The sequence below is a fragment of the Balearica regulorum genome, chromosome 26, assembly GCF_011004875.1.
Source record: "Balearica regulorum gibbericeps isolate bBalReg1 chromosome 26, bBalReg1.pri, whole genome shotgun sequence".
In the NCBI taxonomy this organism is placed as follows: Eukaryota; Metazoa; Chordata; class Aves; order Gruiformes; family Gruidae; genus Balearica; species Balearica regulorum.
In genome coordinates, this window is record NC_046209.1 from 497,848 (window position 1) to 512,779 (window position 14,932).

At 67.9% G+C, this 14,932-nt stretch overlaps 2 protein-coding genes across 3 annotated transcripts; one reads left to right on the plus strand and one right to left on the minus strand.

Moving 5' to 3' along the window:
• Nucleotides 1-4,520: 4,520 nt before the first annotated feature.
• On the minus strand, nucleotides 4,521-8,928 carry PLPPR3 (phospholipid phosphatase related 3). 2 transcript variants are annotated; one of them, XM_075776346.1, is made up of 9 exons: nucleotides 8,799-8,911; nucleotides 8,151-8,504; nucleotides 7,968-8,070; nucleotides 7,608-7,793; nucleotides 7,384-7,513; nucleotides 6,949-7,144; nucleotides 6,810-6,867; nucleotides 6,292-6,465; nucleotides 4,521-6,178 (listed from the first exon to the last, which is right to left on the minus strand). In XM_075776346.1, the coding sequence occupies exons 3-9, from the start codon at nucleotides 8,040-8,042 to the stop codon at nucleotides 4,916-4,918; spliced, it is 2,082 nt and encodes a 693-aa protein (XP_075632461.1). In that variant the 5' UTR covers nucleotides 8,043-8,070; nucleotides 8,151-8,504; nucleotides 8,799-8,911; the 3' UTR covers nucleotides 4,521-4,915. The 2 variants fall into 2 exon arrangements, with proteins under 2 accessions (XP_075632461.1, XP_075632460.1); XM_075776345.1 differs by lacking the exon at nucleotides 8,151-8,504 and having other exon boundaries at nucleotides 4,522-6,178; nucleotides 8,799-8,928.
• A 2,366-nt stretch (nucleotides 8,929-11,294) lies between these two features.
• Nucleotides 11,295-14,002, plus strand: LOC142605239 (complement factor D-like). The gene is made up of 5 exons (XM_075776347.1): nucleotides 11,295-11,457; nucleotides 11,699-11,852; nucleotides 12,115-12,259; nucleotides 12,659-12,916; nucleotides 13,479-14,002. Exons 1-5 carry the CDS (start codon nucleotides 11,394-11,396, stop codon nucleotides 13,644-13,646), a joined length of 789 nt encoding a protein of 262 aa, XP_075632462.1. The 5' UTR covers nucleotides 11,295-11,393; the 3' UTR covers nucleotides 13,647-14,002.
• Nucleotides 14,003-14,932: the final 930 nt, after the last annotated feature.

Sequence of the window (14,932 nt, forward strand, 5' to 3'; positions counted from 1 at the left end):
CCCTCCTGCAGCGTGGGGCCGGCTCCTACCTGTGCGTACGACTAGGCCACCTCGTCTGACGGTGGAGGGAACTTCTCTAATGGTGTCTCTAGAGGAGAATGCTGACTGATGGAGACCCGGATTGTTTTCAGCAGGAGTACGCTGGTCTCACCGCTCTCTGGATCAAACGGCTCTTCCTGCCCAGAGCAAGGGTGGAGAAATTCATTGCAGAATAACACCCTGTGAGAGGCCTCTCCTTCCCAGCATCCGCAGCATCTCTGCGTACAGAAAGTGAATTTAGCAAACTTGGCTGAACTGCTGCTGCTGCCAACCCTTCGAGGGTGACCAGCTCCTGCCAGGGCTGCTCCCAAACCTGCTTCTGCTGCTCCACCTGGACCCATGTTTGCTCCAGCCAGACTTCCCCTGCTGCCACGTACCGCTGGTGTAGTCAGCGTCTTGCACAGGGGAGCAGCGCTGTGTAAACTCTTAATGGCACTGCAGGGAGAGGGAGGAGGGGACCCTCAGCACCCCCTCACCCAGGGCTGCCAGTGAAGTGAAGTTGTGGCTTTTCAACTGAAGGTGCTGCGGGACAGCTGTCTAGTAGCAGCATCACTCTAAAGCACACAGTTTAGGAAAGCAAACCCCTTCTCCCCATCCCTGATCCTGACCGGTGACCTGCGCTGGTGCCTTCCCTTCAATCTCACGTCAGTGTTTTGCAGGTTGTGTGGGAATCTGTACTTATACCCAGCCCTCCAGGAGCAATTAGCAACCGGAGTTTGGTTAATGAGGGAGACTTCTCTCTCCTCCTCCCTCCCTGCAGCTGGAGGGGGGGGACCCAAAGTGCATACCCCTGCCTGGGGGGCGGGCAAATAAAGCACAGGGTTGGGGAGGGGGTGAGTGGTGCCTGGGGGTGGTAGCAGGGCTGGATGCAGGGCTGAGCCCTTTGTGTCTCACAAACCTGGGCCCTTCTCCTGCTTCACACCTGGGGGGGTCACAGCGATGGGCCTGGGGGCTCCTGGCAGAGAGCTCAACGTGAGCTGGCGGTGTGCACTGGCAGCCCAGAAAGCCAACCGTGTCCTGGGCTGCGTCCCCAGCAGCGTGACCAGCAGGTCAAGGGAGGGGATTCTGCCCCTCTGCTCTTGTGAGACCCCCACACCCCCCACAGTGCTGCGTCCAGTTCAGGGGGTCCCCAGGACAAGAAGGACATGGAGCTGTTGGAGTGAGCCCAGAGGAGCCACGGAGGTGATCCGAGGGCTGGAGCACCTCTGCTATGGAGACAGGCTGAGAGAGTTGGGCTTGTTCAGCCTGGAGAAGAGAAGGCTCCAGGGAGACCTCAGAGCCCCTTCCAGTCCCTGCAGGGGCTCCAGGAAAGGTGGAGAGGGGCTGTTTATCAGGGACTGTAGTGACAGGACAAGGGGAATGGGTTTAAGCTAAAGGAGGGGAGATTTAGATTAGATGTTAGGAAGAAATCCTTCCCTGTGAGGGTGCTGAGGCCCTGGCACAGGTTGCCCAGAGAAGCTGTGGCTGCCCCTGGCTCCCTGGCAGTGTTCAAGGCCAGGTTGGATGGGGCTTTGGGCAACCTGGGCTAGTGGAGGGTGTCCCTGCCCATGGCAGGGGGTGGGACTGGATGGGCTGGGAGGTCCCTTCCCACTCAAACCAGTCTGGGATTCTAGGTGGAAAAGGTCAGATCACCATCCACCAGCCCCTCGCTGTGCTAAGGCAGTGCCAGGGCTCTGGCAGCACGGTGTTACCTGCCTGTCCCTGCCTGTCCCTGCCTGTCCCTGCCTGCTCCCCAGGGATCAGCAGCTGGGCCGGGGCTCGGTGCGATGGGCCCAGGCAGCGCCCTGGGGCCCGACCCTGCTTCCTCCTGCCTGGGCTGGGGGGAGGAGGAGGAGGAGGAGGAGGAGGAGGAGGAGGATGCTCCCGGGCCCCGCGGGTCCTCAGGCGAGGCGGCGGCCGGGGCTGCAGCCGGGGGGGGCCGGGGCCGCTGCCGGGGGGGCCGGGGCTGCGGGGCGGTGCGGGGCTGGCCGTCGCTATGGAAACCGCTGGGTCAGAGGCAGCGTGAAGCGGCGTGTGACGCCATCGCTCACCGCAATGAGCCGTGAGAGCAGCGGCGGCAGCCGGGGGTGTGTGTGTGTGTGTGTGTGTGTGTGTGTGAGCCCCCTGCATCTCCCTCTGCCCCCCGGGGAAGGCGCCTGTCCCAGCGGCGTCGCCCCGCCAGCGGCTCCATTTCACCTTCCCGGGTCACCTGCGCCAAGGCCGGATGCGGCGACCTCCGCACCATGGCCCTCGCCCCACTGTCAGGCGGCGTCGGACCCCCCCACCTCGCCAACCTGTTACCCCTCGGTGCCCCCGCCGCACCCCTCCACACCTCGAGCTGCTGCCAGCAATCCTCCCGCTAATCCCTGGGTGGCTTTTCCAGCACCGAGTCGGGGTTATGCTGGATAATCCATATGTTTGCAAGGCGGAGGCTTTGGGATATCCACTGTTAAGCCAATTGGCAGTGGCAGTTTGGTGCCATCATCGCATCGCCCTGTTTCTGGGGGGGGGAACGGGCTGCCCCTGCCGCTGCACCCCGGGCTACAATGGCTCCGGCGGCGGAACCGTGGGGCTCAGCCCCCCGCTCGGTGGCAGCTCTCGTGAGCTGCAGAGCAAAGCCAACCTCAACTCCACGGAGCTGCTGTAAACCGGGGAGGCTTTGGGTCTGCTCCAGCCCCTTCGCTGTGGGTACCGGGCAAACCAGAGCACGGGGCTGCCAGCCCAGCTGCCCTCTGCCAGCGTGCCCTTGCCGGACGTCCCTCCGAGCAGCCGTGCCTCTGCCCACCAGACGAGAGCGATGTGGCAGCGTTCCTGCTCTGCTCTTTGTGCTTCGGCTGCTTTTCCACCTTTTCTGCCTGACGCTGCCCGCTCTCCCAGCTGTCCCCATCCCACCTGCGGTTCTGCCCCGGGAAGGCTGCGTGCGGTGGGCGGCCGTCGCTCCCAGGGGTGATTTACAAGCCACGACAAATGGGAGCAAATGCTGCTCCGTGCCGGGGCCGGGTCGCGTGGGGTTTCGCTGCCAACATACAGTGACAGATCTGGGGGAGGTGGCAGCATGGGAGGACACCAAATGACACCACCGAGAATCTGCACTGCTGCTGCTGCCACCTTCGCTGCTGGTTGCTGCCTGTGCCCTTGGGTCAGCATCCTCCCTGCCGGGGCTCCGCTGGCCGCTGGGATGAACTCATGGGAGGACGGGCACCAGCCAGGGTCACCCGGCCTCGTGGCTGTGCCACTGCTGGCGGTGACACGCGGGAGCCCAGCGCGGTGCCGGATCCCACGTTGCCACAGCAACATGGTGGAAAACTGCAGCAGCGGCACTTTCCTGGCAAGGGGGGTCTTGGTGCACTGGGCCCCTCTGTCCCCAGGGCTTTGCAGGACGATTCACGTGGCAGCGATGCCCTGGGGTCACGCAGCCCCCCCAGCTCCCTGGGGTGCGACGGAGCACCCAGCACGGCTCGCAGCCCCCTCCTTGCCCTGGGGGCAGCTGATGGGTGGTCAGGCATCACGGAATTGCTTGTGCTTGCCTGATGGTTAATGGGTTGGGGAGCCTGGAAGGGCTTTAGCCTGGCACGTGGAGGGGGGGGCAGAAGGATCCTGAGCCCATTTTGGAGGGGTGGGGGCCCCAGGTGGCTCCTCTCCCCAGGAAGGGTGGGGGGGTCACTTAGTGCATTGGCAGCATCATGCTCTCCCTCGATGTGGGGCTGCTCGGCCACGGCTCAGGCTCAGATGCTCAGGCAGGTGTGTCCCGTCCCTGTCCATCCCCATCCCCCCGCCCGTCCACCCACCCCACCCACCCCCCCCCGCTGCTGCCCGAGTCCCCCATACTGAGCCCTGCCCTTGGCAGCACCCGGGCTCTCCTCCCATCAGCACTCGCCCGCCTGGAGCAGCCCCCCCCCCCCCGATGCTGGTGAGCCCCGGTCCTGCCCCCCCACCCGCAGCAGCCATGGGACCACTGGCCCCCCCAATCTGGCGAGGGAGCCCAGCCGGGGAACAGCCACGTGTTTATTTCTTTTCAAACCACAGCAGTTCCAGCCGTTGCCCGACAGATGCATTCACAGCCTGGAGACACCCCCCCCATCCTCCCAAAACCTTGGTCCCCAGCCCAGGGCTGCTGCTGCTCCTGGGGACAGAGCTCGGCCCTGGCCCCCCTCCCCGTGCTGGACCTGGCAGCACCCGGACCCTACGCCCCCCAACCCAACGCCCACCCTCTACTTCAGCACGTGCACTATTTACAGCCTCTGCATACCCAGAACCCTGGGCAAACACCCCCCCACACCCCCCTCCCGGCACCGTCCCCCCTCGTCCTCCCCCAACACAGACCAGTGGGGCAGGATGGGGGGGGGTCTGCGACCACCCCTCCCTTGCCGCTCTCGCAGGACCCCCAGCACCCACAAACCCCTGCGTGAGCCAGGACCCATTGCCCCATGGCAGCCCCCCTCCTCCCAGCCCCCCTCGATCCAGCCCCCCCCGCCCCCCCCCAAGCCCTTCAGCACCATTTGCTCCCCCCCCCCCAAATAGACATACACTTCCAGAGCCGGAATAAATTAACCCTCAGAAATGTCAGCACCTGTGTTAGAGAGAAAAGGAAAGTCAAAAGTGCTTGGAGCTGCCCAGCGCTGCAGGCCGGGGGGGGGGGGGCAGAGTCCCCCGAGCCCCCCCAGCTGCCCAGGCAGGAGCAGAGTCCTGCATCGGGGGGGTCCCGCACACGTCTCGGCTGGCTCAGGGCCCAGCGTGACCGTGCTCTGCTGCATCCTCGTGCTGCTCGGTCACCCCAATGCCAAAGACAGCCCCGTCCTGATGCCCCCCCGCAGAGTGGGACCCTGGTGTTAGCCCCCCCCCCCGAGCCGGACCAGCGCGGGGAGGGGGGGCCAGCCGCGGGGAAGGCAACAGGGGCTCAGTCCTTAAACCGCCGGCTGGCTTGCATTTTCTTGTAGTAGTGGTCCACCTCGCTGTCCACCTGCCCGTCCCTCTCAGCCGGCTTCCTCCGCAGCGTGGACTCCCGGCTGGCCGTGCCCAGCAGCCCCTCAGGGGGGACGTCCCCCCGCTCCCCACCACCCCCTGCCGCCCCCGGGATGGCGGCCAGGCTCCCGTAGCGTGGCTCGTCCTGCTCCATGTCGCTGACGGAGGAGCCGGGGGAGACGCCGGCGCTCTTGGCCGGGCGGAAGCCACGGAAATCCTTCCCCATCTCGCCCAGCTCGTAGGCGTCCGGCCCCTCCGGCCCCTTCGGCCCCGACTTCCACTCCCAGGGCCCGTTGCCAGCGGAGAGGTGGATGACGGGGTGGTGGGGGGCGTGGGCGTCGATGGTGATGATGCTGGAGCTGTCCCGCTCGGAGGGCGAGCGGTACTGGGAGGAATCGGAGCTGGTGGAGGACGAGGACGTCTCCGAGTGCTTGGGGGTGACAGAGACGATGCTCTGCTGCTTGGACATGGCGATGACCTGCATCAGGCGTGGGGGGTTGGCCACCCGCTGTGCCCCCCCCTTCTCTGCCACCATCACCCACTTGGCCCGCACGGCCGCCCCGCTGCCGGCCGGGGCTCCGGCACCCGCCTGGCTCTCCTCAGGGATGTGCACCAGCTGCGAGGCGCCCGGCCGGGGCTGGATGAGGACGCGGGGCCCCATGGCCGCCCGCTCGGCCGAGCGTGCTTGCACCGTGGGGTAGAGGGAGGGGGGGACGTCCTCGTCGGCGTCCCCGGCACCCCGGCTGTGCGCCGCCTCCTCCGCCAGCGTCATGCTCCGGCCCTCCAGCGACTTCTGCTTCCACTCGGTGATGAGCTGCTTGGAGCGGGAGGCGTCCACGGGGACGTGGATGGTCATGTGGCGCCGCGCAGGGTCGTCCATGGAGGGGGTGTTGACGCGGGGCAGGGTGTTGCTGAAGGTCACCATGTTCTCCTTGCCCATGGGGCTGCGGGGGGCCAGCAGGTCCACATCCACGCTGGCCCGCTTCAGACTGCCCAGGGAGTTCTTCTCCCGTGGCACCGGCCGTGCCGCCTCCTCCAGCCGCGTCTGCGGGTTCAGCTCGTCAGTGCTCACCGACTTGTTCTGGTGGTAGACGGAGTCGTGGCCACGCTGCGTCAGCGCCCGCAGTGCGTCCTTGGCTGGCACCGGCACCGAGACCCTCTCCGTCGGGGCACGGAAGTTGCCGACGGCGTGGTAAGCCTGCAGGAGGGGGAGCACGGGGTCAGCACAGCCCCGGGGACCACGGCCCACACCAGGCATCCTTCCCCTGCCGAGCCACCGCAGCCACCCCGAGGGTGCGGCCCAGCACCCACCAGGTAGGCGGCAATGCCGGAGCCGATCAGGAAGCCCACGTAGACATCGGCAGGGTGGCTGCGGTACTGGGTGATCTGGGTCAGGCCACAGATGCCGGCGGCGATGGCAAAGGCAAAGACCAGGATGGGCTTGAGGAGTTTGGTGCTGTCCGAGATGATGGAATTGAAATACATCTGGTGGCGGCAGTGGGGCAGGACCAGGCTGTTAGTTGTGGCTTGCGGTGCCGGACCCGCTGCCATCACAGCATCGCAACCTCCCCGCCCCCGGCTCCTCTGGCCATGCAGAGAGCTCTTGGGTGCACGTGGAGCTGCAACTGCCTGAGCGTGCACAGATGTGCACATGGGTGTGCACACACCCGCATCCCAACATGGGCACGTGTGTGTCAGGCAGAGCTTGTCTGTGCACGGGAGGGGGTGTGCCGGCAGGAGAGGGACGCTACTGCCTGGTGGCATGGAGCTCATGCTGCTCCGAGGCCGGCACACACGGGGCCGAGAGCCGGCCAGCGCCGGGAACTCACCGACACGTAGACGGCAGCAAAAGCCGAGAGCGTCGCATGCTGGGATGGGAAGGTCTTCCTGCGGGGGAGACGGGAGGGAGCGGTTGGGACAGGGCAGGAGGGTTGGCATCGCGGCGCGGGTCTCCCTCCCGGCACGTACCTGGCAGAGAGGATGGCGTGCTTGTCTGTGCCCGAGCAGATGTCCTGGGTGATGTAGGGGTTGGCGTCACAGGGGGTGCCCAGCAGCGTGTAGTTGGGCTTGCAGACGGTCAGGAAGAAGGGTGCGTGGTAGCCGGTGGCCAGTTGGATAACATCTGTCACCAGGGCTGTGGCACAGAGCCCGAACACGTGGACCCCTGGGGATGGCAGGAGCAGGGCGGCGTGTCACCCCCCTCCCCGTCCCACGCAGGGCACCCAGGGCCCACGCAGCCCTGGGGCACCCACAGGCACTGGGACGGGTCCAGTGCAGCATCTGGGGTCTGGGTGCGGCTGTTCATTCCTGCTATGGCATCCGGGGTGCCCCCGTGTCCCCTCCAGCCCTGGGCCCCTCGGACCAGCCGCCGTGGGGGGCTGCCCAGGCTGTGGCACAACGTACCCACAAACCTTACGGTCCGGCGCAGGAAGGAGTTGAAGTTGCAGCCACCGGCATTAATGCTGCCCTCAGCACCGGCGCGTCCCTTCAGCCTGGACTGCAGGCAGTACACAATGCCTTCCCCGACCATGATCTGGGGAGAAAGCGGCAGCTCAGGGGGTGCCGCCCCGCGGGGATCAGGCTCCAGTCTCACCACCCCCCAAAGCAGGACAAGCCCTGGGACGCACCGAGGCGGCCGGCGCGGCGAAGGCCAGGCTGAGCAGCATGAGCAGCGGGATGAGCTCCTCGTTGGTCTCCACGTAGGGCATGGAGAGCGCCCGGTCATAGCACTGGAAGCCCACTTTGGCCGGCTTGAAGAGGTCCGTCAGCTCCAGGAAGTAGAGTGTCACGATGGAGGAGGCCACGATGGGCAGCTGGGGGGGTGAGAGCGTCGGGACCACCGCGTCGCCCGGTACGACGGGCACCAGCATCCCGCGGCCCCGCCGGGAAGGGGCAAAGTCCCCGTCCCCTCTGTGCCATGCCAGGATCAGGGCCCGGGGAAGGAGCCCCCCGCTCAGTCCCCCACCCCGCGCCCACCCTACACCCACCTCCACGAAGTAGAAGCAGGGCAGGAGTGTCATGCTGTCCTTGGGAGCCCTGGCCTTCTCCTTGGGGGGGATCATGGTCCTGGGGCCGGGCTGCGCCTCCGCCCTGCCGTGGGGCACCAGTGTCACCCCCGGTTCTCGGCCCAGCGGGGGGGGGGGGGGGGGTCGGGCAGCCCCCGGGCTCACCCCGCCGCTCCTGCAGCCGCTCACTGGGAAAAAGCTGCCGGTACCGGGGCTGCCCCCGCCGGGATCCCCCGGGCGTCCCCGCGGGGTGACCCTGCCCGAGGCCGTCCCCGCTCCCCCAGGGAACCCCCCAGCGCCCCGGGGTGGGGTGGGGGGGGGTGTCCGGCCGAGCCGGGGACGGTGACAACAAGTGGGGCGGAGGCTCGGCTGTCGCGACAGGCGACCACTACCGCGACAGGCGGCGAGGCTGCCGCGGAGGGCGTGGGGAGGGGGTGTGCCGCCCGCAGAGCCGAGCCGAGGATGGGGGTCCCCGGGCACACCCCGGCCCCAACCCCCGAAACTGCCACCGAGCCCTGGCTGCAAAAAAGGGGGAGGGGGGGGGAGACAAGGGGGATGGAGCAACGGGAGCAATCGCGGGGGGGAGGGGGCAATAACGGGGGGCAATAACGGGGGGGGGGTGTGTAAATGGGGCGGATTAACGGGGGGATTAATGGGGGGCAAGGGGGGGGCAGCCAGGGGCTCACCCCGGCAGGACCGGGCGCTCCCGGGGCCGTGCCGCAGCCGCGGGCGGGGGTCGGGGCCGGGGCGGGGGGGGGGGGAAGGGGGGGAGCGGCCCTTTGTGCAGCCCGCGGCCGCCCGCCCCCCACTCACCTCTGCTGCGGCCGCCCGGGGCGAAGCGGGGCCGGGGGGGGGGGGGCGGCGGGGGCGGCGGCCGCGGGGCTCCCCGGGAGCCGGGATGCTCCTGCCTCGGCGGAGCGCGGGGAGCGGCGGCTTCCTCCGCCCCCGCCACCTCCTCCTCCTCCTCCTCCTCCTCCTCCTCCTCCGCCACCTCCTCCCCGCCGCCCCCCGCCCCGCCCCGCCGCTCCCGGGGCGCTGAACCCCCGCGGGGCCCGGGGGGCCGGGGGCGAGACAAAGGGCCGGGCGAGGCCGGGGGAAGCCAGCGGGACGGAACCCCCCCCCCCGCGCCGCTCTGCACCCCCGAAAGCTGCTCTGCACCCCGGGCTCTGCAGCAGGCACCGGGGGGGAGGGGGGTGTCCCGGAGCCCCGCCCCACCCCCCACCGGGGCTCCCTCCTCCCCCGGATCAGCCCTTTCCCCCCCATGTACTGTGGGGAATTTGGGGGGGGGTGTCGCATCCCCGCCCCCTGCAGAGCCCCCTCCCTCGCCGGGCTCCCCCTGCCCGGGGGCTGAGGTGACCCGAGGGCTGCCAGGCCGGGGGGGGGGGTCCCACAGAACAGGGGTCCGTGACCCCCCGAACCCACCCCTGCAGAGCTCCGCCAGCTCCCAACACCCACCTGGGCTCTGCTGGCTGGGGGGCACCCGCCTTCCCCGTGAGCATTGCTGCGTCCCAGGGACCCTCAGGGGTGACTCCGGGCGAACCCTTTCCCTGCGCTGGCGAGGCCGGTGCTGGCACCGGGGATGGAGCCTGCGCCAACTTCAGCTGGAACCTCGAGTGTCCCCAAATTCAGGGCTGGGAAAGCGAGTGCAACTCCCTTTGCTCCCCTGGGACTTCCAGCACCTCTCGGAGGAGGATGAGGCACCCTGTCCTGTCCTCCGCTGCCTTGGCTGCCCCACGGCTGCAGGGGATCCCAGTCCCGACCGAGTTCTACCCTGCGCCCTGCACCCCAAACTCAGCCTGCCGCCTCCCCCCACCCATGGCCCCATCCTTGCTCCACACGGCCACACGCCACCAACCGCCATGCATTGCCCTTGTTCCATTTTTGGTCCTAAGTGGGCAGAAATCTACCAGCGTATTTAATGCCTAAATCCCGAATCCCTGGAAGCTGCGATTAAGCTGCTCTCCCTGCAGAAAATCCCCCATTTGAGCCAGACTCGGCCACCTCCGGAGCCGGCCGCACCGTTCTCCTGTCCGCATGGCCCGACCTCTTCCCACCACGTGCTGCCCAGCACACGGGGCAGAGGGGAAAGCCAAAGCCACCCCCACAGAGGGTCCCCCTCGCCCCCGGAACACCCCGGCCCCCACGCCCCAGCACCCTCCTCGCCGGTGTCCCTGTCTGGCTGGGGACGGGTGGATTCGCTGGCGCTGGGGGTCGGGGGGCTGGTTGGGGGTGTCGGGCGGTCGATGGCTCGCGGTGGTGGGGTATCTGCGTGGCCGGACAAAGGGAACCTGGCAATGGGAGCTGTAAAGACTCGTGGTGCGTGAGGAGGAGGAAGAGGAGGGTGGGCTTCAGCCCCCTTGCCCGGTTTCCCTGAGAGCCCCACTCGGTCCCGGCCGCGCTGGCGGGAGCGTGGCAGAGCCTGCGGGCCGGGACGTGGCCGGATCCGGCTGTGGGCAACGCCGGTCGTTGTGGCCAGGGCAGCGCGACCCCGGCCCCGATCGGGCACAGAGCGATGCCCCGGCCCCGGCCCGGTCGCTGCTCGGTGCCGCTGGGTCTGGCTGCCGGGGAGACCCGAGGCGGGTGAGGGGCTCAGGGGACGCGCCTGGGCGGGGGCGACGGGCGGCTCCGGAGCTCGGGGACGCGCTGGGACCGGCCGGGAACCGCGGCGGTGGCTCCGCTTAGTGGCACCGGGGAGAAAGGCAGAGGGGGCTGGGGCTGCCACCGGCACCGCCATCCCTGCCCCCGCCACCCCTGCCCCCGCCACCCCTGCCCCCGCCCCACGCTGCACCCCAGCCCTTGCAGGAGCTCCCCTTGGGGCAGGGGGTCTCCCCCTGGGGACCCCCACAGGGTGCTGGTGGTCCCGACCCCTCGTCCTTGCCAGCCCCAAGGGCAAACCCACAGGGGACGCTCAGGTCTGCTCCACAGCCCCAGGCACCCACCCAGCCGGCAACCAGCACCCAGCACCCACTAACGCGCTCCCACCGACCCTCCCCAGGCAGCCGGGCGGGGGTCCCTGGTCTGGAGGGGCTGGGACCAGGCCCTGCCACATGCGCTAGAGCCTTCACATGCCAAGAGCCGGATTCGGTTTCAGCTTTGAAAACAACAGCACAGAAATCCCCTGCGGTGGGTGCCAGGTCCGGCAGCTGGGACAGGCTGTTTCCTCCCTCCCGTGCTGTTTGTGCCGGGAACTCTTGACCCCTTTTATAAGCTGAATATTTAAAAACATTCAGCCCATGCTGCGGAAACCCCCTCCGCTCCCCCTGAACTGCCCCTTCCTGCCTTCCCCCCCCCCCCCCCCCGCCCCAAAGCTGGAGATAAAAGCGAGACCCAGTCCCAGCCTCAGCCGAGCAGCGTCCACCCCGCAGCGCCCACGCACCCCACAAGGCATCACCGGGCTCTATCACAGCCATGGGGCCGAGTCCCGCTCCTGTCCTCGTCCTCGCTTTGCTGCTCCTGGGGCCCATGGTGAACGGTGAGTGCACACCCCCCCCCTCACCCCCCCCCGTGCACCCCATGATGGGGACAGGCTGGGGCAGCGACAACCACAGCGCGGAGAGGGCCCACCCAGCATCCCCCCGACTCCTGCCTCCATCTGCAGCCGGGCGCTGCCAAGGCCCACAGAGAGGAGACCACCCGGGTGACCCTGCCCCACGCCCCGCTGGGTGGGCTGGGGCGATGCCCAGCTAACCCGACCTCTCTCCTGCCTGCAACAGGGCAGCCCCGGGGACGGATCCTGGGGGGCTCCGAGGCCAAGCCCCACCTGAAGCCGTACATGGCCTCGCTGCAGCTGGACGGGCAGCACGTCTGCGGGGGCTTCCTCATCGCCGAGCAGTGGGTGCTGAGCGCTGCCCACTGCACCGAGGAGACGTGAGTGCCAGGGACGGGCCAGCACAGGGGCTGTTCTGTGCTGGGGGGTGGCTGCTGCCCTCGGGCCAAATCCTGCTCCATAGTCCTGGCGTTGGAACACCAGGGCTCCACTCCCACCTGCGGTGACACCCAGGAGCTCCTGGCACCCCGTGGGGGGCTCTCTGGCACCCCATTTCCGCAGCCGAGTGCAGCAACATCCCCAGCTCTGCGTGCCCCGTGGGTGGGCAGAGCCCCCGCGCCCTACATGCTGCCTGTCTTCCAGGGACGGCAAAGTCTTCCAGGTCCTCCTGGGTGCCCACTCGCTCACAGAGCCAGAGCCCCACAAACGCCTGTACCGGGTGCGCGCCCAGATCCCCCACCCCGGCAGCAACATCCACAACAACAAGGACGACCTTCTCCTCCTCCAGGTGGGCTTGGGGCTGCTGGGACCCTCCTTTCCCCACCCGCTAGGCATTGCCCTGCTCCTGCAAATCCCTCTGCCCCTTGGGACCCCACGGGGTCACTGACCACAACGGGAAGAAACCTCAAGGCCAGGCTGGGACTGCTCGGTCCCCTCTGTCCCCCCTTCCCTGTCCCTTGGGACCATCCCTGCTTCCCTCACCGAAAACCTTTGGGCTGCATCCAAATGCCTCCATCTTCCTCACGGTCTTTGTGGCTGCGGCCACGGCCCGGGGACTTTGGGTGGAAGGTGAAGCCCTGAGCACAGCTGAGGCTGGGGCAGTCCCGGTGCTGGGGCTGGGCTCACCGCTGGGTCCTGGGCCATAGCTAGCCCCCACTGACCCAGGTCCTCCTTTGCTTCGTGGCAGCTGGAGGAGAAAGCGGAGCTGAACGAGCATGTGCGGGTGCTGCCGTTCCAGCGGGAGGACAGGGACGTGGCAGCTGACACGGTGTGCGAGGTGGCAGGTTGGGGTACCGTCAGCCATAGCGGCCACCGGCCCAACAAACTCTACCAGGTGGAGCGGCCAGTGATCAGCCGCGACGTCTGCAACCACCGCACCCGCCACGACCACACCATCACCGAGAAGATGATGTGCACTGACTCCCGCAGGAAGGACACCTGCAAGGTACCGCTCGCCCTGGCCTCCCGCTCCCTCCTTTCCCAGACACAGACCCACAGCTGGACCCTTTGTGGGTCTGGGAGCGGGGTGGGCGGTGGGGGAGGAAACCTGCAGCCTGGAAGAGGGTGTGGGGCTGCAGGGCAGGATGGCACTGTGTCCCCAGGGGATGGGGGCTCCTCACCCTGTGCTGGCCGCGGCAGCTCTCATGAGCCTGGAGACAGGGATGAGGCCACGGGAACGACCCAGTGCACCCCAAGGGTACCCACTGGTGGGTCTGCCAGGATGACGGGGGCCACACTGAACACCCCCCGCCTGCTCCACCGGGTCATTGGAGCTGGGAGTCTGGGCTGGCGGCAGAGCAAGGGGAGGAGCGAGGGCTGGCAAGGGAGGACAGGACTGACCCCAACCCACAGCTCCTGCAGGTGAAACCCGGGGCTGAGAGCCCCCAGGGGCTGAAGCGCTGCCCCCCGCAGAGCCTTGGGCCAGGCAGGGACCCCCCAGCTGCGGGGTCAGGGTGGGAGCCGGGGCAGCAATCCCTTGTCAGTGCTGATGAGCCTTGGTTCCGCAGGGAGACTCCGGCGGCCCCCTGGTCTGCAACGGGGTGGCTGAGGGGGTGGTCACAGCTGGCTCCCGTGTCTGTGGCAACTACAAGAAACCTGCCATCTACACCCGTATCGCCCCGTACACAGCCTGGATCGACAGCGTCATGGCCTCTGCAGCTGGGGACGCTCGCTGAGCCATCCCCAGGGACCCGGCTCCACACCACAGCTTGCTGCTGCCAGCACGGCCAGAGTGCCCCCGCTGCTGCTCAGGGAAAGCCGCACCGCTGAGCGCCAGGGGCTCCCAGCATCACCCCGACCTGCTCCCAGAGCATCCCCCCGTGCCAGGAGTGTGGCTGGGCTGGGGCACTGGCCAAAAACTGGGGGAAGGGGGTCCCCGGCCATGGCCTCCCCTCACAAAGCACAGGGCCCAGCCGGGGATCACAAGCCCCCCCGTGCTGGCACAAGCCACAGGCTTTGCTGAACGCGCCCATAACGCTGACTGTGACCCGCGACCGTGCCGCAATAAAGCGATGATGATTCCTGCAGAGCAGCCAGGGCTGTGGGGGGATTCATGTGAGCCCCCTGCCTGGGGTGGGTGTGGGCAGCACTGGGAGGAGCTGGACACAAGGTGGGGAGATGCTGAGGCTGAGCCCACAGGGACAGTGTGGCCAGGGCCCCCCCACCCCCACACTCCCTGCCACCCACACCTTTGGAGTGAGCCCCATCCCCTCCTTTGCCTCGACCGCATGCTGAGACCCCCCAAACTCACTGCAGTGAGCGCTTGACCCCAGCGGGCTCTCAAGGGGCAGGTGGACCCTGCCACCCCCCAGCACCCCTCCTGGCCCCCATCTCCATACCCCATGGCCAAGCACCCCCAGCCCATCACACCCAGGTGGGTGCCTGTGCCTTGGGGGGAGCAGGGGACAGAGCTGCTGGCCCTGGCATTGCCCGGCTGGCCCCAGCAGCACCCTGGTCCGCATCCTGCACCCCCCACCATGACAGGACCAGTGCGGGACCTCAGCGCAAAGGAGCCCCCTGCCCTCCCATGGGACCAGAGCGGGGCAGCAGTGTCGGGGCAGGGACCTGTGAGCCCCTTCCAGCACCCCCCTGGGAGCGGGGCAGTGGGCCAGGGAAGCAGTGTGCACAGGGCAGGAGGAGGGTGAGGTAGAGGCAGAAGCACTCCTTTTGGGGATGGAGGAGGGGATCCCCCACCTTCCGTCCCTTGATGTGCATGCAGCCACCCTGCAGCCCAGCCAGCACCTTGGGGAGCTGCTCCCAGGCACGGGGCCAAGCAAGCATTCGTCCTCCCACAGAGCGGCCACTCTGTCCCACTGCCCTGCAAACAGCAGCAACGAACAGTCAATAACCCCAAACCTGTTCTCTGAGAACAAGGAGACTAATGAGGGCCTGGGTTGATTACAGCTTTACTTACAGGGGAAAAAAACCTTCACAAGAAGTTGTAGTTTCCTAATTAGCCATT

Excerpts from the sequence above, each read along its gene's own strand:
- PLPPR3 (XM_075776346.1), bottom strand. The coding sequence starts at position 8,042 with ATGATCCCCCCCAAGGAGAAGGCCAGGGCTCCCAAGGACAGCATGACA. Across the intron at positions 7,794-7,967 it reads CCTGCTTCTACTTCGTGGAG|CTGCCCATCGTGGCCTCCTC; the intron begins GTGGGTGTAGGG and ends TCACCCCCCCAG. Across the intron at positions 6,179-6,291 it reads CCGGCATTGCCGCCTACCTG|GCTTACCACGCCGTCGGCAA; the intron begins GTGGGTGCTGGG and ends CCCCTCCTGCAG.
- LOC142605239 (XM_075776347.1), top strand. The coding sequence starts at position 11,394 with ATGGGGCCGAGTCCCGCTCCTGTCCTCGTCCTCGCTTTGCTGCTCCTG. Across the intron at positions 11,458-11,698 it reads CCTGGGGCCCATGGTGAACG|GGCAGCCCCGGGGACGGATC; the intron begins GTGAGTGCACAC and ends TGCCTGCAACAG. Across the intron at positions 11,853-12,114 it reads GCCCACTGCACCGAGGAGAC|GGACGGCAAAGTCTTCCAGG; the intron begins GTGAGTGCCAGG and ends CCTGTCTTCCAG.